Source organism: Centropristis striata, chromosome 22 (assembly GCF_030273125.1).
Source record: "Centropristis striata isolate RG_2023a ecotype Rhode Island chromosome 22, C.striata_1.0, whole genome shotgun sequence".
NCBI classification, from domain to species: domain Eukaryota; kingdom Metazoa; phylum Chordata; class Actinopteri; order Perciformes; family Serranidae; genus Centropristis; species Centropristis striata.
The window spans coordinates 31755572-31776296 of NC_081538.1; the positions used below are offsets into that span (position 1 = coordinate 31755572).

At 43.6% G+C, this 20725-nt stretch overlaps 1 protein-coding gene across 2 annotated transcripts; it reads right to left on the reverse strand.

The window, feature by feature from the left end:
- Positions 1-1166: 1166 nt before the first annotated feature.
- svopl (SVOP-like) lies at positions 1167-20479 on the reverse strand. Of its 2 annotated transcripts, none has more exons than XM_059325972.1 (16): positions 20206-20479; positions 17785-17885; positions 16281-16369; positions 16096-16194; positions 15776-15847; positions 15570-15694; positions 14631-14694; positions 13873-13998; positions 13603-13731; positions 12533-12606; positions 11138-11334; positions 9149-9260; positions 8966-9047; positions 5283-5372; positions 1428-1541; positions 1167-1341 (listed from the first exon to the last, which is right to left on the reverse strand). In XM_059325972.1, the coding sequence occupies exons 2-16, from the start codon at positions 17882-17884 to the stop codon at positions 1330-1332; spliced, it is 1485 nt and encodes a 494-aa protein (XP_059181955.1). In that variant the 5' UTR covers position 17885; positions 20206-20479; the 3' UTR covers positions 1167-1329. The 2 variants fall into 2 exon arrangements, with proteins under 2 accessions (XP_059181955.1, XP_059181956.1); XM_059325973.1 differs by lacking the exon at positions 20206-20479 and adding an exon at positions 18461-18711.
- Positions 20480-20725: the final 246 nt, after the last annotated feature.

A 20725-nucleotide genomic window follows, 5' to 3' on the forward strand; every position in this document is an offset into this window, starting at 1 on the left:
ACACACACACACACACACACACACACACACAGAGTCTATCTGTAATGTGAAGCTGATAATTAAATTCTCATTAATGATGTCATCAGCAGGTCGAACGACAATAAACTGAAAATAAATCAATAAAGATCAAAAATAAAATAAAAGCAGCTTCAAGTTTCTACATCTTCAGTCTAATATAATAATAATAATAATAATAATAATAATAATATTATTTATATATAATATATTATATTTTAAGTTAATTAAAACATGAGAATAAAACCAGAACACACTCTGGGTGTAAATGTTGAAGCGTACTCACGTCTCAGCTCGCTGCTCTCCTTCTGACACTGGTCCCCTTAATCCACCTAATCACACTCACACACACACACACGGTGTCTGAGGTCAGGGGGCGGGGCTTGCTGAGGCTCCGCCCCCTGAGGACAGACAGTAATCTGTAATCTGAGTGTCTCAGCTAACGAGATTAACGAGAGAAGATCAGGAGTCAGAGAGAGAGAGAGAGGGAGAGAGAGAGAGAGAGAGAGAGAGAAGAGAGAGAGAGAGAGAGAGAGAGGGAGAGAGAGAGAGAGGGAGAGAGAGAGAGACAGAGAGAGAGACAGAGAGAGAGAGAGAGAGAGACAGAGAGAGAGAGAGAGACAGAGAGAGAGAGAGAGAGAGAGAGAGAGAGAGAGAGAAGAGAGACAGAGAGAGAGAGAGAGAGAGAGAGAAAGAGAGAAGTTGACATGATCAGAAAAAGATAAAAATGGACGTCTCTCAGGTGTGCAGGAACTTAATTATTCCCCAGTGTTCCCCACTAGAGTGATGACGTCATCACTAGAGTGATGATGTCATCACTAGAGTGCAGAGGGAGAAAAAAAGTGTCAAAAAATAAACCTCGTAGGCCACAACAACACTTTTTATTCTCATTTCAACTTTTTTCGGGACAGACTTTTTTTTTCCTCATTTTGACTTTTTTTTCTAATTTTTCATTTTTTTGTCATTTCGAATTATTTTTCGTGACTTTGACTTTTTTGCCATTTAGATTTTTTTTTTGTCATTTTGACTTTTTTCATTTTGACTTTTTTTTCATTAATGACATTTTTTTATGTCATGTTTTTTTTTTGTTTCTGACATTTTTTTCCCATTTTGACTGTTGTTGTCAGAGTTCAGTGACGACGACTTTGACGTTAGAATTATGTGAAAATAAACAGTTTTTATTGAACGTTCATATCCGATTTCCTTCATGAATGATAATAAAGGAGACAGAAACAGCTGATCTCAGAAACACATTTAATATCTTCACAGTAACAATAAAACAGGAAACAGTTTGTTTGTTTGTTGGAGTCGTCGTCATGAGTTTTGCTGAAAGAAAAACAACAAACAAAGTTAAAATAAACAAATAAACAAAGTTAGTTCAGAGTTTCCCAGCGACAGATTGAGATTCTCACCAGCAGAGCGCGACCCCGAGTCTCTATCGGCAGCAGGAAGTTCCCCAGAGAACAGAGAGCGCAGGCGGCCGCGAAGGGGGTCAGCGCCAGGACCACCGACTGGGACATCAGCACCTGAACACACCACGGGACAAGACACACCAGTCATATACCAGCCAGGACCACCGACTGGGACATCAGCACCTGAACACACCACGGGACAAAACACACCAGTCACATACCAGTCAGGACCACCGACTGGGACATCAGCACCTGAACACACCACGGGACAAAACACACCAGTCATATACCAGTCAGGACCACCGACTGGGACATCAGCACATGAACACACCACGGGACAAGACACACCAGTCATATACCAGCCAGGACCACCGACTGGGACATCAGCACCTGAACACACCACGGGACAAGTCATAACACAAGTTATATACCAGTCAGGACCACCGACTGGGACATCAGCACCTGAACACACCACGGGACAAGACACACCAGTCATATACCAGCCAGGACCACCGACTGGGACATCAGCACCTGAACACACCACGGGACAAAACACACCAGTCATATACCAGTCAGGACCACCGACTGGGACATCAGCACCTGAACACACCACGGGACAAAACACACCAGTCATATACCAGTCAGGACCACCGACTGGGACATCAGCACATGAACACACCACGGGACAAGACACACCAGTCATATACCAGCCAGGACCACCGACTGGGACATCAGCACCTGAACACACCACGGGACAAGTCATAACACAAGTTATATACCAGTCAGGACCACCGACTGGGACATCAGCACCTGAACACACCACGGGACAAGACACACCAGTCATATACCAGCCAGGACCACCGACTGGGACATCAGCACCTGAACACACCACGGGAAAGGTCACACAACAAGTCATATACCAGTCAGGACCACCGACTGGGACATCAGCACCTGAACGCACCACGGGAAAGGTCACACAACAAGTCATATACCAGTCAGGACCACCGACTGGGACATCAGCACCTGAACGCACCACGGGAAAGGTCACACAACAAGTCATATACCAGTCAGGACCACCGACTGGGACATCAGCACCTGAACACACCACGGGACAAGTCACAAAACAAGTCACATACCAGTCAGGACCACCGACTGGGACATCAGCACCTGAACACACAACGAGACAAGTCACAAAACAAGTCATATACCAGTCAGGACCACCGACTGGGACATCAGCACCTGAACACACCACGGGACAAGACACACACCAGTCATATACCAGTCAGGACCACCGACTGGGACATCAGCACCTGAACACACCACGGGACAAGACACACACCAGTCATATACCAGTCAGGACCACCGACTGGGACATCAGCACCTGAACACATCACGGGACAAGTCACACAAGTCATATACCAGTCAAGACCACCGACTGGGACATCAGCACCTGAACGCACCACGGGAAAGGTCACACAACAAGTCATATACCAGTCAGAACCACCGACTGGGACATCAGCACCTGAACGCATCACAGTACAAGACACATACCAGTCAGAACCACCGACTGGGACATCAGCACCTGAATGCACCACGGGACAAGTCACACAAGTTATATACCAGTCAGGACCACCGACTGGGACATCAGCACCTGAACACATCACGGGACAAGACACATACCACTCACATACCAGTCAGAACCACCGACTGGGACATCAGCACCTGAACGCATCACGGGGCAAGACACACCAGTCATACCAGTCAGGACCACCGACTGGGACATCAGCACCTGAACGCACCACAACAAGTCACATACAAGTCACACACGAGTCAGGACCACCGACTGGGACATCAGCACCTGAATACACCACGGGACAAGTCACACAAGTTATATACCAGTCAGGACCACCAACTGGGACATCAGCACCTGAACGTACCATCGGACAAGACACACCAGTCATATACCAGTCAGGACCACCGACTGGGACATCAGCACCTGAACACACCACGGGACAAGTCACACAACAAGTCATATACCAGTCAGAACCACCGACTGGGACATCAGCACCTGAACGCATCACGGGACAAGACACATACCAGTCAGAACCACCGACTGGGACATCAGCACCTGAATGCACCACGGGACAAGTCACACAAGTTATATACCAGTCAGGACTACCGACTGGGGCATCAGCACCTGAACGCATCACGGGACAAGACACATACCAGTTACATACCAGTCAGGACCACCGACTGGGACATCAGCACCTGAACACACCACGGGACAAAACACACCAGTCATATACCAGTCAGGACCACCGACTGGGACATCAGCACCTGAATGCACCACGGGACAAGACACACCAGTCATATACCAGTCAGGACCACCGACTGGGACATCAGCACCTGAACGCACCATGGGACAAGACACACCAGTCATATACCAGTCAGAACCACTGACTTGGACATCAGCACCTGAACACACCACCAGACAAGTCACATACGAGTCAGAACCACCGACTGGGACATCAGCACCTGAACACACCACCAGACAAGTCACACAAGTCATATACCATTCAGGACCACCGACTGGGAGATCAGCACCTGAACACACCACCAGACAAGTCACACAAGTCATACACCAGTCAGGACCACCGACTGGGACATCAGCACCTGAACGCACCACGGGTCAAGACACAACAAGTCATATACCAGTCAGGACCACCGACTGGGACATCAGCACCTGAACACACCACGGGACAAGTCACACAACAAGTCATATACCAGTCAGGACCACCGACTGGGACATCAGCACCTGAACGCATCACCGGACAAGACACACAACAAGTCACACACCAGTCAGAACCACCGACTGGGACATCAGCACCTGAATGCACCACGGGACAAGTTATATACCAGTCAGGACCACCGACTGGGACATCAGCACCTGAAGGCATCACGGGACAAGACGCATTCCAGTCAGGACCATCGACTTGGACATCAGCACCTGAACATACCATCGGACAAGACACACCAGTCATACCACTCAGGACCACCGACTGGGACATCAGCACCTGAACGCACCACGGGACAAGACACATACCAGTCACATACCAGTCAGGACCACCGACTGGGACATCAGCACCTGAACGCACCACGGGTCAAGACACACCAGTCATATACCAGTCAGGACCACCGACTGGGACATCAGCACCTGAACGCACCATGGGACAAGACACACCAGTCATATACCAGTCAAGACCACCGACTGGGACATCAGCACCTGAACGCACCACAACAAGTCACATACGAGTCACACACGAGTCAGGACCACCGACTGGGACATCAGCACCTGAACGCACCATGGGACAAGACACACCAGTCATATACCAGTCAGGACCACCGACTGGGGCATCAGCACCTGAACGCACCACGGGTCAAGACACACCAGTCATATACCAGTCAGGACCACCGACTGGGACATCAGCACCTGAACGCACCATGGGACAAGACACACCAGTCATATACCAGTCAGGACCACCGACTGGGACATCAGCACCTGAACACACCACCAGACAAGTCACATACGAGTCAGAACCACCGACTGGGACATCAGCACCTGAACGCACCATGGGACAAGACACACCAGTCATATACCAGTCAGGACCACCGACTAGGACATCAGCACCTGAATGCACCACCAGACAAGTCACACAAGTCATATACCAGTCAGGACCACCGACTGGGACATCAGCACCTGAATGCCACACGGGGTTAGACACCAGTCATACACGAGTCACATACGAGTTCGACACGAGTTAAACGAGTCAGACACCTGAAGGACTGAGAACTCACCTGAGCGATGAACGGAGCGATCATTCCTCCGATACGACTGAACGACGTACAGAAACCCAAACCCAGAGACCGGGCCGCCGTGGGGTACACCTGGAGGACACGGAGACACAGAGACACCTGAGACACAGAGACACCTGAGACACCTGGAGGACATGGAGACACCTGAGACCTGAGACACCTGGAGGACACGGAGACACCTGAGACACAGAGACACCTGAGACACAGAGACCTGAGACACCTGGAGGACACGGAGACACCTGAGACACCTGAAGGACATGGAGACACCTGAGACACAGAGACACCTGAGACACCTGATCCACAAATACCTGAGACCAATATTGCTCATATTTTTATTATTACTACATTATTTGTTGGAATCCTGGAGGCTAATTTTTATTTTATTTTTTAAGATATTTTTTTGGGACATTTTCAAGGCTTTATTGACAGTGGAGAGACAGAGTGAAGGGGGAGACAGAGTGAAAGGGGGAGACAGAGTGAAAGGGGGAGACAGAGTGAAGGGGGAGACAGAGTGAAAGGGGGAGACAGAGTGAAAGGGAGACAGAGTGAAAGGGGGAGACAGAGTGAAGGGGGAGACAGAGTGAAAGGGGGAGACAGAGTGAAGGGGGAGACAGAGTGAAAGGGGGAGACAGAGTGAAAGGGGGAGACAGAGTGAAGGGGAGACAGAGTGAAAGGGAGACAGAGTGAAAGGGGGAGACAGAGTGAAGGGGGAGACAGAGTGAAAGGGGGAGACAGAGTGAAAGGGAGACAGAGTGAAAGGGGGAGACAGAGTGAAGGGGGAGACAGAGTGAAAGGGGGAGACAGAGTGAAAGGGAGACAGAGTGAAAGGAGAGACAGAGTGAAAGGGGGAGACAGAGTGAAAGGGAGACAGAGTGAAAGGAGAGACAGAGTGAAAGGAGAGACAGAGTGAAAGGGGGAGACAGAGTGAAAGGGGGAGACAGAGTGAAAGGAGAGACAGAGTGAAAGGGGGAGACAGAGTGAAAGGGAGACAGAGTGAAAGGGGGAGACAGAGTGAAAGGAGAGACAGAGTGAAAGGAGAGACAGAGTGAAAGGGAGACAGAGTGAAAGGGAGACAGAGTGAAAGGGAGACAGAGTGAAAGGGGGAGACAGAGTGAAAGGGAGACAGAGTGAAAGGGGGAGACAGAGTGAAAGGGAGACAGAGTGAAGGGGGAGACAGAGTGAAAGGGGAGACAGAGTGAAAGGGGAGACAGAGTGAAAGGGGAGACAGAGTGAAGGGGGAGACAGAGTGAAGGGGGAGACAGAGTGAAAGGGGGAGACAGAGTGAAAGGGGGAGACAGAGTGAAGGGAGACAGAGTGAAAGGAGAGACAGAGCGAAAGGAGAGACAGAGTGAAAGGGAGAGACAGAGTGAAAGGAGAGACAGAGTGAAAGGGAGACAGAGTGAAAGGGAGAGACAGAGTGAAGGGAGACAGAGTGAAAGGAGAGACAGAGTGAAAGGAGAGACAGAGTGAAAGGAGAGACAGAGTGAAAGGGGGAGACAGAGTGAAAGGGAGACAGAGTGAAAGGGAGAGACAGAGTGAAAGGAGAGACAGAGTGAAAGGAGAGACAGAGTGAAAGGAGGAGACAGAGTGAAGGGGGAGACAGAGTGAAAGGAGAGACAGAGTGAAAGGAGAGACAGAGTGAAAGGGAGACAGAGTGAAAGGAGAGACAGAGTGAAAGGGAGACAGAGTGAAAGGGAGACAGAGTGAAAGGAGGAGACAGAGTGAAGGGGGAGACAGAGTGAAGGGGAGAGACAGAGTGAAAGGAGAGACAGAGTGAAAGGAGAGACAGAGTGAAAGGAGAGACAGAGTGAAAGGAGAGACAGAGTGAAGGGGGAGACAGAGTGAAAGGGGGAGACAGAGTGGAAGGGAGACAGAGTGAACGGGAGACAGAGTGAAAGGGGGAGACAGAGTGAAAGGGGAGACAGAGTGAAAGGGGGAGACAGAGTGAAAGGGAGACAGAGTGAAAGGGGGAGACAGAGTGAAAGGAGAGACAGAGTGAAAGGAGAGACAGAGTGAAAGGAGAGACAGAGTGAAGGGGAGAGACAGAGTGAAAGGGAGACAGAGTGAAAGGAGAGACAGAGTGAAAGGAGAGACAGAGTGAAGGGGAGACAGAGTGAAAGGAGAGACAGAGTGAAAGGGGAGACAGAGTGAAAGGGGGAGACAGAGTGAAAGGGAGACAGAGTGAAAGGGGGAGACAGAGTGAAAGGAGAGACAGAGTGAAAGGAGAGACAGAGTGAAAGGAGAGACAGAGTGAAGGGGAGAGACAGAGTGAAAGGGAGACAGAGTGAAAGGGGAGACAGAGTGAAAGGGGGAGACAGAGTGAAAGGGGGAGACAGAGTGGAAGGGAGACAGAGTGAACGGGAGACAGAGTGAAAGGGGGAGACAGAGTGAAAGGGGAGACAGAGTGGAAGGGAGACAGAGTGAAGGGGAGACAGAGTGAAAGGGAGACAGAGTGAAAGGAGAGACAGAGTGAAAGGAGAGACAGAGTGAAAGGAGAGACAGAGTGAAAGGGAGACAGAGTGAAAGGGAGACAGAGTGAAGGGGAGAGACAGAGTGAAGGAGAGACAGAGTGAAAGGAGAGACAGAGTGAAGGGGAGAGACAGAGTGAAAGGAGAGACAGAGTGAAAGGAGAGACAGAGTGAAAGGAGAGACAGAGTGAAGGGGAGAGACAGAGTGAAAGGAGAGACAGAGTGAAAGGAGAGACAGAGTGAAAGGGGAGACAGAGTGAAAGGAGAGACAGAGTGAAAGGAGAGACAGAGTGAAAGGGAGACAGAGTGAAAGGGGAGACAGAGTGAAAGGAGAGACAGAGTGAAAGGGAGACAGAGTGAAAGGGAGACAGAGTGAAGGGGAGACAGAGTGAAAGGGAGACAGAGTGAAAGGAGAGACAGAGTGAAAGGAGAGACAGAGTGAAAGGAGAGACAGAGTGAAAGGGGGAGACAGAGTGAAAGGAGAGACAGAGTGAAAGGGAGACAGAGTGAAAGGGAGACAGAGTGAAGGGGAGAGACAGAGTGAAGGAGAGACAGAGTGAAAGGAGAGACAGAGTGAAGGGGAGAGACAGAGTGAAAGGAGAGACAGAGTGAAAGGAGAGACAGAGTGAAAGGAGAGACAGAGTGAAGGGGAGAGACAGAGTGAAAGGAGAGACAGAGTGAAAGGAGAGACAGAGTGAAGGGGAGAGACAGAGTGAAAGGAGAGACAGAGTGAAAGGAGAGACAGAGTGAAAGGAGAGACAGAGTGAAAGGGAGACAGAGTGAAGGGGAGAGACAGAGTGAAAGGAGAGACAGAGTGAAAGGAGAGACAGAGTGAAAGGGGGAGACAGAGTGAAAGGGGAGACAGAGTGAAGGAGAGACAGAGTGAAAGGAGAGACAGAGTGAAGGGGAGAGACAGAGTGAAAGGAGAGACAGAGTGAAAGGAGAGACAGAGTGAAAGGAGAGACAGAGTGAAAGGGGGAGACAGAGTGAAAGGGGGAGACAGAGTGAAGGGGGAGACAGAGTGAAAGGAGAGACAGAGTGAAAGGACTATGCCTCCTTGGTAAGAGTTCTACCAGGTGTTCCACCGAGTTTATTGAATTTAATCTCACTCTTCAAACTGTTTCTTCTTGATCTTCTCCATCAGGACAACAGGATGACATTAGTGATTATATATATTTATAGATATTGTTTACGTACCTCGGCGGTGTAAATATAAACCACGTTAAAGTTCATGGAGACCAGGGAGCGCAGCAGGAACAGCAGCACCGTGAACCCAAACCTGCAGACAGAAACAGGGTCAGTCCTGGTGGACCGGGTCAGTCCTGGTGGACCGGGTCAGGGTCAGACTGGACAGGAAGTGATGCTGTAGGAACTCCTTACATGGTCGTGCAGATGTTTAACATCATGAAGAGAAAGGCCGCCACCAGCTGCAGCACGGCCAGGCTCATCTTCCGTCCAAACACGTTCAGGAGGGCGATGTTGACCGGGACCACTAGAGGACAGAGACAAAACCAGAGGACAATCAGAGACAGAACCAGAGGACAATCAGAGACAGAACCAGAGGACAATCAGAGACAGAACCAGAGGACAATCAGAGGCAGAACCAGAGGACAATCAGAGACAGAACCAGAGGACAATCAGAGACAGAACCAGAGGACAGACAGAACCAGAGGACAATCAGAGACAGAACCAGAGGACAATCAGAGACAGAACCAGAGGACAATCAGAGGCAGAACCAGAGGACAATCAGAGACAGAACCAGAGGACAGACAGAACCAGAGGACAATCAGAGACAGAACCAGAGGACAATCGGAGACAGAACCAGAGGACAATCAGAGACAGAACCAGAGGACAGACAGAACCAGAGGACAATCAGAGACAGAACCAGAGGACAATCGGAGACAGAACCAGAGGACAATCAGAGGCAGAACCAGAGGACAATCGGAGACAGAACCAGAGGACAATCAGAGACAGAACCAGAGGACAATCAGAGACAGAACCAGAGGACAATCAGAGACAGAACCAGAGGACAGACAGAACCAGAGGACAATCAGAGACAGAACCAGAGGACAATCGGAGACAGAACCAGAGGACAATCAGAGGCAGAACCAGAGGACAATCAGAGACAGAACCAGAGGACAATCAGAGACAGAACCAGAGGACAGACAGAACCAGAGGACAATCAGAGACAGAACCAGAGGACAATCGGAGACAGAACCAGAGGACAATCAGAGACAGAACCAGAGGACAGACAGAACCAGAGGACAATCAGAGACAGAACCAGAGGACAATCGGAGACAGAACCAGAGGACAATCAGAGGCAGAACCAGAGGACAATCGGAGACAGAACCAGAGGACAATCAGAGACAGAACCAGAGGACAATCGGAGACAGAACCAGAGGACAATCAGAGACAGAACCAGAGGACAGACAGAACCAGAGGACAATCAGAGACAGAACCAGAGGACAATCGGAGACAGAACCAGAGGACAATCAGAGGCAGAACCAGAGGACAATCAGAGACAGAACCAGAGGACAATCAGAGACAGAACCAGAGGACAGACAGAACCAGAGGACAATCAGAGACAGAACCAGAGGACAATCGGAGACAGAACCAGAGGACAATCAGAGGCAGAACCAGAGGACAATCGGAGACAGAACCAGAGGACAATCAGAGACAGAACCAGAGGACAATCGGAGACAGAACCAGAGGACAATCAGAGACAGAACCAGAGGACAGACAGAACCAGAAGACAATCAGAGACAGAACCAGAGGACAATCGGAGACAGAACCAGAGGACAATCAGAGGCAGAACCAGAGGACAATCGGAGACAGAACCAGAGGACAATCAGAGACAGAACCAGAGGACAATCGGAGACAGAACCAGAGGACAATCAGAGACAGAACCAGAGGACAATCGGAGACAGAACCAGAGGACAATCAGAGGCAGAACCAGAGGACAATCGGAGACAGAACCAGAGGACAATCAGAGACAGAACCAGAGGACAATCGGAGACAGAACCAGAGGACAGACAGAACCAGAGGACAATCAGAGACAGAACCAGAGGACAATCAGAGACAGAACTAGAGAACTCAGAGACAGAACCAGAGGACTCAGAGACAGAACCAGAGGACTCAGAGACAGAACCAGAGGACTCAGAGACAGAACCAGAGACAGAACCAGAGGACTCAGAGACAGAACCAGAGACAGAACCAGAGGACAATCAGAGACAGAACCAGAGACAGAACCAGAGGACAATCAGAGACAGAACCAGAGGACTCAGAGACAGAACCAGAGGACTCAGAGACAGAACCAGAGACAGAACCAGAGGACTCAGAGACCCCAGGTTGTGGTGGGCGGGGTCTTACAGGCGACCTCCCCCAGGCAGCTGATGAGCAGGGTCCGGTAGTCCTCCTGCTGGAACGGGACGCAGTAGCAGAGTCCGTCGTCCCGTCGGTGTTTGACGAGATGATGCCGGTCGGCGTTGGTGACACACAGCAGGTTCTTCTCCAGCAGCTCTGAGCTGCTCAGCACCGAGCCGTAGTAGGCGAAGGACGCCACGAACCTGCAGAACACAGGAAGCCGTCAGAAAGGCTCCAAGTAGAACGTCTGAACCAAGTAGAACGTCTGAACCAATCAGAACGTCAGAACCAATCAGAACGTCTAATTTTGACTTTTTTTTTGTGATTTTGAATTTTTTTTGTCATGTTGAATTTTTTTTGTGATTTTGAATTTTTTTTTGGTCATTTTGATTTTTTTGTGACTTAGGCTTTTTTTTCGTCATTTTGAATTTTTTTTCATGACTTCGACTTTTTTTGTCACTTTGAATTTTTTCTTGTCATGTTGAATTTTTTTTGTGATTTTGAATTTTTTTTGTGATTTTGAATTTTTTTTGGTCATTTTGATTTTTTTGTGACTTCGGCTTTTTTTTGTCATTTTAAATTTTTTGTGAGGTCAACTTTTTTTTTCTCATTTTCTCATTCACAGCGTCTGCACCAATCAGAACGTCTGCACCGTTTTCACTTGAAGAAACATGAAGCTGCAGAACATTATTCTGCCAGATCAACTCTTCTTCTCCAGAATAATGTTCTGCACCTTTAAGAACAACAAGAATAAGTTTTTCATACAGAATACTGTAAAGTTATCGTACGATTTGTCTTGATAAACAACTTCTGAAGTAACATGTTTACTGATAATCACAAATAAACATTAGCGAAAAAACTTCATATTTTTGGGGGATTTTCTCAAGTTAAAGTTTGCGTTAAATTTGGATAAAAAGCTGTTTTCTCACAGACAAGTCTCTGTTGAACTCGTTCTCTTTTTAAAGACGTTCTTTTCTCTTCACATGCTTCACATTAACAATAATCATCAACAATAATAATCATTAACAATAATAATCATTAACAATAATAATCATTAACAATAATCATTAACAATAATCATTAACAATAGTCGTGGTTTTCTCCTCTATGCAGACGACACTGTTGTATCTTTCTCACATCACATGTTGTGTAAATATAGTAAACTTTATTATATTATGATAATCTAACTGGTTTTCTTTCATTCTGGTTCCAGAAGAAACTTTTTTACGTTAAAGTCTCTAATAATCTGGTTGGCTACGATATTTAGTCGCGTTTCTGGAGTAATTGAGAAACAATTAATATTCTGTCTGCATTAATCTGAAGAAACACACACACACACACACACACACACACACACACACACACACACACACACACACACACACACGTTGGAGACATTACCAGGAGTACCACAGCAGTAGAGACGTCCTCCTGAGCGATGGACTGACCAGAATCCTCCAGCTGCCTCGCTCCCTCTGAAACATCAAACAACTCGTCAATAAACTCGTCTTTATTGAACTCGTCTTAATCAAACTCATCTTTATTAAGTCTTTATAGACTCGTGTTCATAGACTCGTGTCATAGACTCGTGTTCATAGACTCGTGTTCATAGACTCGTGTTATAGACTCGTGTCATAGACTCGTGTTATGGACTCGTGTTATGGACTCGTGTTATGGACTCGTGTTATAGACTCGTGTTATAGACTCGTGTTTATAGACTCGTGTTATAGACTCGTGTCATAGAGTCGTGTTATGGACTCGTGTTATGGACTCGTGTTATGGACTCGTGTTATAGACTCGTGTTATAGACTCGTGTTTATAGACTCGTGTTATAGACTCGTGTTATAGACTCGTGTTATAAACTTGTGTTATAGACTCGTGTCATAGACTCGTGTCATAGACTCGTGTCATAGACTCGTGTTATAAACTTGTGTTAGACTCGTGTTATAAACTTGTGTTATAAACTTGTGTTATAAACTTGTGTTATAGACTCGTGTTATAAACTTGTGTTTATAGACTCGTGTTTATAGACTCGTGTTTATAGACTCGTGTTTATAGACTCGTGTTATAAACTCGTGTTAGACTCGTGTTATAAACTTGTGTTATAGACTCGTGTCATAGACTCGTGTCATAGACTCGTGTTATAGACTCGTGTTATAAACTTGTGTTATAGACTCGTGTTATAAACTTGTGTTATAAACTTGTGTTATAGACTCGTGTTATAGACTCGTGTTTATAGACTCGTGTTTATAGACTCGTGTTTATAGACTCGTGTTTATAGACTCGTGTTTATAGACTCGTGTTATAGACTCGTGTTATAGACTTGTGTTTATAGACTCGTGTTATAGACTCGTGTTATAGACTTGTGTTTATAGACTCGTGTTATAGACTCGTGTTATAGACTTGTGTTTATAGACTCGTGTCATAGACTCGTGTTATAGACTTGTGTTTATAGACTCGTGTTGACGGACCCCGGGGGACTCGACCAGCCGTCCCGGAGGAAGAGACGCTCCGTTCATGTCAGCGATCCTCTGCAGCGTCTCCACGGCGGCCTGGACGTTTCCTGCTGACACGTTGTAGCGAGCAGACTCTGGAATAAACTGGAAGACACGGGGAAGACAGGTGAGGACAGACAGGTGAGGACAGGTAGGACAGGTGAGGACAGACAGGTGAGGGCAGACAGGTGAGGGCAGACAGGTGAAGGCAGACAGGTGAGGACAGACAGGTGAGGACAGACCTACCTGGAAGAGGAAGATGAGGATGATGCTGGGCGTGACGGAGAGACGGATCATCCACCTCCAGCCCAGAGACGGAACCACCAACATCCCCAGAAGGATGATCAGCATAGAACCCGTCATCCAGAACACCTGAGGACAGACAGGGACATCAGACAGGTGAGACATCAGACAGGTGAGACATCAGACAGGTGAGACAGAGACATGTTGGGACATCAGACAGGTGAGACATCAGACAGGTGAGACAGGTGAGACAGAGACATGCTGGGACATCAGACAGGTGAGACAGAGACATGCTGGGACATCAGACAGGTGAGACAGGTGAGACAGAGACATGTTGGGACATCAGACAGGTGAGACAGGTGAGACAGGTGAGACAGAGACATGCTGGGACATCAGACAGGTGAGACAGGTGAGACAGAGACATGCTGGGACTTCAGACAGGTGAGACAGAGACATGCTGGGACATCAGACAGGTGAGACAGAGACATGCTGGGACATCAGACAGGTGAGACAGGTGAGACAGGTGAGACAGAGACATGCTGGGACATCAGACAGGTGAGACAGGTGAGACAGAGACATGTTGGGACATCAGACAGGTGAGACAGGTGAGACAGAGACATGTTGGGACATCAGACAGGTGAGACAGAGACATGTTGGGACATCAGACAGGTGAGACAGGTGAGACAGAGACATGCTGGGACATCAGACAGGTGAGACAGAGACATGTTGGGACATCAGACAGGTGAGACAGACAGACTGACGGTGGCCAGCGGCAGCAGGATGGCTCGATACTTTGCTGGGATGAATTCTGTCTTCAACACGAATCTGAAACAACAACAAGAACAATAAACATGATTTTATTTACTTATTCTACTGTTTTACTGTGTTAACTGTTAGAAAGGTGTGAGTCTGTCTGTTATCCCTAATAATATATAAATATTTTCAGTTTATAATGAATATTTGTTATCACATAACTTACAAAACGTGTGTTCAAAGTCAAGCAAAAACATAAACATAAACAAATGCCAGAATATGTATCTAAAAGATAGTAAACATCTTGATTAATTGCCAGTTAAGTTAATTGATGCGTCTCAGTCACTAAAGTTATTAATGTTAATTCATAAATATGCATCAGATGATGGACTGTAAAGTTAATACGTTGCTGTGCCATTCAGAGAGCTAAACATGTCCGCTATTATCCGTTATTGTTATTTATAAATAACTGTTATTGTTCTGTACTGTAAAATAAAATAAATCCCAGATCACATCTCCATGGTGAGTTCTGCTCCGCTGCTTTTATGAAACTAAGTGGCGGCTAAATTCATCCAGGATCAGTGAAATATTCAGGTTTAATCACTTTGTGGCTTTTACTTGATAAATCGTGGAGATTAAACTTTAAAGCATCTTCTTCCATTTCCACTAATATAATAATAATTATATAATATGTGTCAGAGTGCTGATATTAAAGACACATCCATGTTGTGAACTGGTTTTTAAATTGTGGAGCTGAATTTAATCAGGACGTCCAGTTACACAATGACACACAGCTGCAGACTGAAGGCTCCATTAGTGGTTCTACTAGGAACTTCTCTGGCCTCAGCTCTGGAGGACCCGACTCTGGAGGAAGGACCCTCGACTTTGGGATACAGCCAGTGTGTGTGTGTGTGTGTGTGCGTGTGTGTGTGTGTGTGACCTCTGACCCCTGAGAGGCTCCTGCTATCCCACATCCCACCATGCTGCGTAGGAAGATGAACCATCCGTAGGACGGAGAGAACGAGGTGAGGAGAGAGAAATACGCACTCCACACGAAGCCTCCGAACACCACCTACACACACACACACACAATATATATTTATTATATATAATATATAAATGTTTATAATATTTAATAAAAGGTGTTTCTGACCTTCCAGCGTCCATATCTGTCAGCGATGTATCCGCCCAGCACGCCGCACAGCATGAAGCCCAGGAACACCATCTGAGAGACACGCAGAACTACAGTAATACTGCAGTAATGGTACTGGAATACTGCAGGAATACTACAGTAATAGTACTAGAATACTGCAGGAATACAGTACAGTAATATAAATATAAGAAGTTGGATATAAGAACTGGTGACTGACTGTGGAGACCAGGGCGACCTACAGTAATACTGCAGTAATACTGCAGTAATACTGCAGTAATACAAATACAAGAAGTTAATATAATAGACGTAATAAGGGTTACCGTGGAGACCAGGGCGACCTGCCAGTCGTTCAGCCGCCACTCACAGCGAATCTCTGGAGACACGACGGCGAGCAGCATGATCTCCATCGCCTCCACGATCTGCTCACCGTTCAATAATCAATAATCAGTCATCAATAATAAAACATTTATTGTGATGATGGTTGGACAGAAACACGAGGACTCACGCTGGAGCTGCCCATGATGACGAAGAGCAGGACGTGGAAACGCCCGAAGCCGATCGTCTCCACGGCGTCCTCCACCGTGAACGTCTCGTCTGCAGCATCATCATCATCATCATCACCACCATCATCATCATCATCATCACCATCATCATCATCACCATCACCATCACCACCACCATCATCATCATCATCATCATCACCATCATCATCATCATCATCACCAGCATCATCACCATCATCATCATCACCACCATCATCATCACCACCACCATCATCATCACCATCATCATCATCATCATCACCACCATCATCATCATCATCATCACCACCATCATCACCATCATCATCACCACCACCATCATCATCATCATCATCACCACCATCATCATCATCATCATCACCATCATCATCATCACCATCACCATCACCACCACCATCATCATCATCATCATCATCACCATCATCATCATCATCATCACCAGCATCATCACCATCATCAACATCATCACCACCATCATCATCACCACCATCATCATCATCACCATCATCATCATCATCATCACCACCATCATCACCATCATCATCACCACCATCATCATCATCATCATCACCACCATCATCATCATCATTATTATTATTATTGTTGTTTTATTTATCTATTTATTTATTTAACCAGGAAATATCCCGTTGAGATTAAGAAGCTCTTTCTCTTGAAGGCAGCAAACATTAATACAGTTACATATATATTCGGATTCTGTTGTTGTTTTTCCTACAAACTTATTTTATACAATACATTTTTAGACCTGAAACACGTCGTGAGAAACAAGTTCATGTTGTGGAATCGGCCTCAATAACTCAGTTTGGATTTAAAAGTGCTGAAAGAAACTAAGTGAGTTAGTTTCCATCTTCAGAAGGTTCAGAGGAAAGAAACGAAGGGACAGAAAGCAACAAGTGATCTGGTGAAGGAAGAGAAGAAGATCTACGGAGATCTTTAGTCCATGAATGCTGCTGATCAATGTCTCAGGATGATTGATCAGAATGATTGATCCCGTTCATCAGCTTCTTCAGCTTCATCACTAACTGTCAGATGTCCACTCACCATCGTCAATTATATCATCCTGTTTTGGTCATTTTATGTCTTTTTTAGTCATTTTGTGTCTTTTTTGGGTTATTTTGTGTCTTTTTTAGTCATTTTGTCTCTTTATGTGTCTTTTTTTAGCCATTATTATTATTATTATTATTAATATTGTTATTATATTATTATTATTATTGTTATTAATAATAATCATAATAATATTGTTATTATTATTACTTTTATTAATATTATTAATATTAGTATTATTATAAACAGCGTCTCACTGAGGAGTTTCAGTCAGAAACAAACTTTTATTTCATGTTTATTTACACTTTTTCAATAAAAGTTTCATATTTTCCTTTAAAGATGATGAAAAAGATAAAAGTATTATGATGTTTAATAAATATTGGTTATTGATATTATGATACTGACCCTTGTTGTTGTTGTTGTTGCTGCCCTGCTCGTTGTCCTGCAGTTCCACCTCCTGCAGCTGGATGGCGCTCACCAGCTGCGTCTTCATGGAGTCGCACATCCTGAACAACAACAAACAACAACAAACAACAACAAACAAAAACATTACTCACAAGATTTATTCTGAAAATCAACTAAATAATAAAGTCATAAAGTCCAGCTTCACTGATTTTATTATGAAATAAAAAACAAAAAATGTTTTTAATTTCAAGTTAAATACATTTGTGATGAAAAATAAAAAACATTTGGATTCGTTTGTAAACAAAAATAAAAAATATTTCTGGTTCAGAGGGAAAAAAAGAAAAACTAAAGAAAAACAAAAAACTTTAACAATAATTATTAATAATAATTTATGTTAAAATACAATTCATACAGTTTTTACATAAGAACAAATGTAAACTAACAGTTTTTATCTGGAACATGAAGATTTATAATAACTATTTTTTTAAATCTGATATTTATGTGACATTTTATTTCTGACTTTATCCGTAAATAAGTGTGAATTTAATTATTATATGTGGAAATGATTTATTATTATTATTATTATTATTATTATTATCTGATGTTAAAGAAAAACAAATTATTGATATTATTATTATTATAAAATGAAAAACTGTATACTTTATATGAGACGAACCGGTCCAGTTGTTCTGGTTCTGGTTCAGTGAGTCCTGGTTCTGGTTCTGGTCCAGTTGTTCTGGTTCTGGTCCAGTTGTTCTGGTATTAATGCTACTTTGTGTCTTTGGCGCCTCCTGGTGGCCTCAGAGCGTCATGACAGTGTGGAGGTTTATTTCCACCAATATTAAATAAAAATATCAATAAATAAATCTTTAAGTCTATAAAACTAATTATGAAATAAAAAAAGAAATAAAAATGTGTTAAAACTTCTTCTGTATGTGAAAAAAAATAAAAAAAATAATAACACGTTTATGTTTGGAGCATTGTAAACAAACTTGATGTCAACAGTTAATAAGGAAACTTTAATTTCATAATTTCATAATTCTTGAAATAAAAAATCTCCTTAAATACAGACATATGTACATTTATATTTATTTATTTATAAATCCATTTTATTAAATAAATCTATTTATTTATTTATAAATAAATCCATTTTATTAAATAAATCTATTTATAAATAAAAACATTTGATTAAATAAATCTATTTATTTATAAATAAATAAAAACATTTGATTAAATAAATCTATTTATTTATTTATAAATAAATACATTTTATTAAATAAATCTATTTATTTATAAATAAATAAATACATTTTATTAAATAAATATATTTATTTATTTATAAATAAAAACATTTGATTAAATAAATATATTTATTTATTTATAAATAAATACATTTTATTAAATAAATCTATTTATTTATAAATAAATAAATAAATACATTTATTAAATAAATCTATTTATTTATAAATAAATAAAAACATTTTATTAAATAAATCTATTTATTTATAAATAAATAAATACATTTTATTAAATAAATCTATTTATTTATAAATAAATAAATACATTTTATTAAATAAATCTATTTATAAATAAATACATTTCATTAAATAAATCTATTTATTTATAAATAAATAAATAGAAATGTAGTGTGTCTGTATTTCAGGAGATTTTTTATTACACAAATATCCTTTATAGTGTCTCTCTTGTCTTTATTTCATAACCATATTTATATTTTTTAAGAATAAATGATTTATTTTTTAAAGAAGTGAGACTGACAGACTAAAATAAAAAACTTCTAGATGAAGTTCCACCAGACTCCGTTCAGAAATCTGTGAATTTAAAGCTCCGTGGGTCAGAAATCTGAAGGCTGTAAAAGCATCGCGACTCTCTAACTTTTGTTTTAAATTAAAACATTTAAAGCGTTTTTGATGTGAAGAACTCTGACCGTCCAGAGCCGGTTTATTTAACCGGTTTCTAACCGGAACCGGATCAAAACAATTACACTGAAACACTAATTACTGCGACTTAATAACATTCAAATTAAATATGTTTTGAGCCGAATTCAGCCGAACACACTTTGATACGTTTCCACTAGTTTTCTTTAGTATTTGTTGGTTTTTACGGCCTAAAGCAACAAAAACTCTTAAAGCAGAAACTTCTTGGACGGAGTTTGGCGGAAAGTTTTCCGGAGTTTCTCTGAGAAGAAACGCGGAACTTAAAAGTTGAATATTGTAGATAAACGGGCCGATTAAAGCAGAAACACGTTAATTATCAGCCTGTTTGTTGTCAGACTGTTTGTTGTAGCATAATTAGCTTCCTGCTAGCTTCTCTCGGAGCTCTGCGGCGCTTTGAACGTCTCGTCTGTAAACAACAATAATAATAATAATAATAATAAATGTTATTAATAACAGAAGGACTCACCTCACTGTTTGACTGGAACTCTGAAGCTTTCTGCTGTTTCTCTGTTTCTCATTGTCATGAATAAAAACACACCTGAGCTGCGTTACTCCATCACCTGTTGCTGTTTACCTGCACAGGTAAAACCGGAAGTGCCACGTCATCGAGTTTCACCTGAGTCAGGTGTCGTCACACACCTCATCCATTCATCAGTCTCTCATTATTAAATTATAAATGATCTGTTTAAAACATTCAGTTCGTTTGATTTAGATAAATAATTATTAATAAAATAGTAAAAATCTGAAATATTTAGAAAAACATAAAATATAAATAAATACAACAAGTCCAAATATTACAAACATGAGAGAATAAACACGAGACGCTGATCTGCTTCAGTTTGAACATCTTTAATGTTTGTTGACACAATCTCACACCTGAAACACCTCGGAGTCACCTGACCAGTCACCTGACCAGTCATGTGACCAATCACCTGACCAATCACCTGACCAGTCACCTGACCAATCACCTGACGGGTCACCTGACC

What these genes read in the sequence shown, in the direction of transcription:
- svopl (XM_059325972.1), bottom strand. Translation starts at nt 17,884, where the DNA reads ATGTGCGACTCCATGAAGACGCAGCTGGTGAGCGCCATCCAGCTGCAG. An exon ending in ACAGATATGGACGCTGGAAG is followed by an intron (nt 15,695 to 15,775) that starts GTCAGAAACACC and finishes GTGTGTGTGTAG; the next exon opens with GTGGTGTTCGGAGGCTTCGT. An exon ending in TCCTCATCTTCCTCTTCCAG is followed by an intron (nt 13,732 to 13,872) that starts GTAGGTCTGTCC and finishes CGTGTCTTCCAG; the next exon opens with TTTATTCCAGAGTCTGCTCG.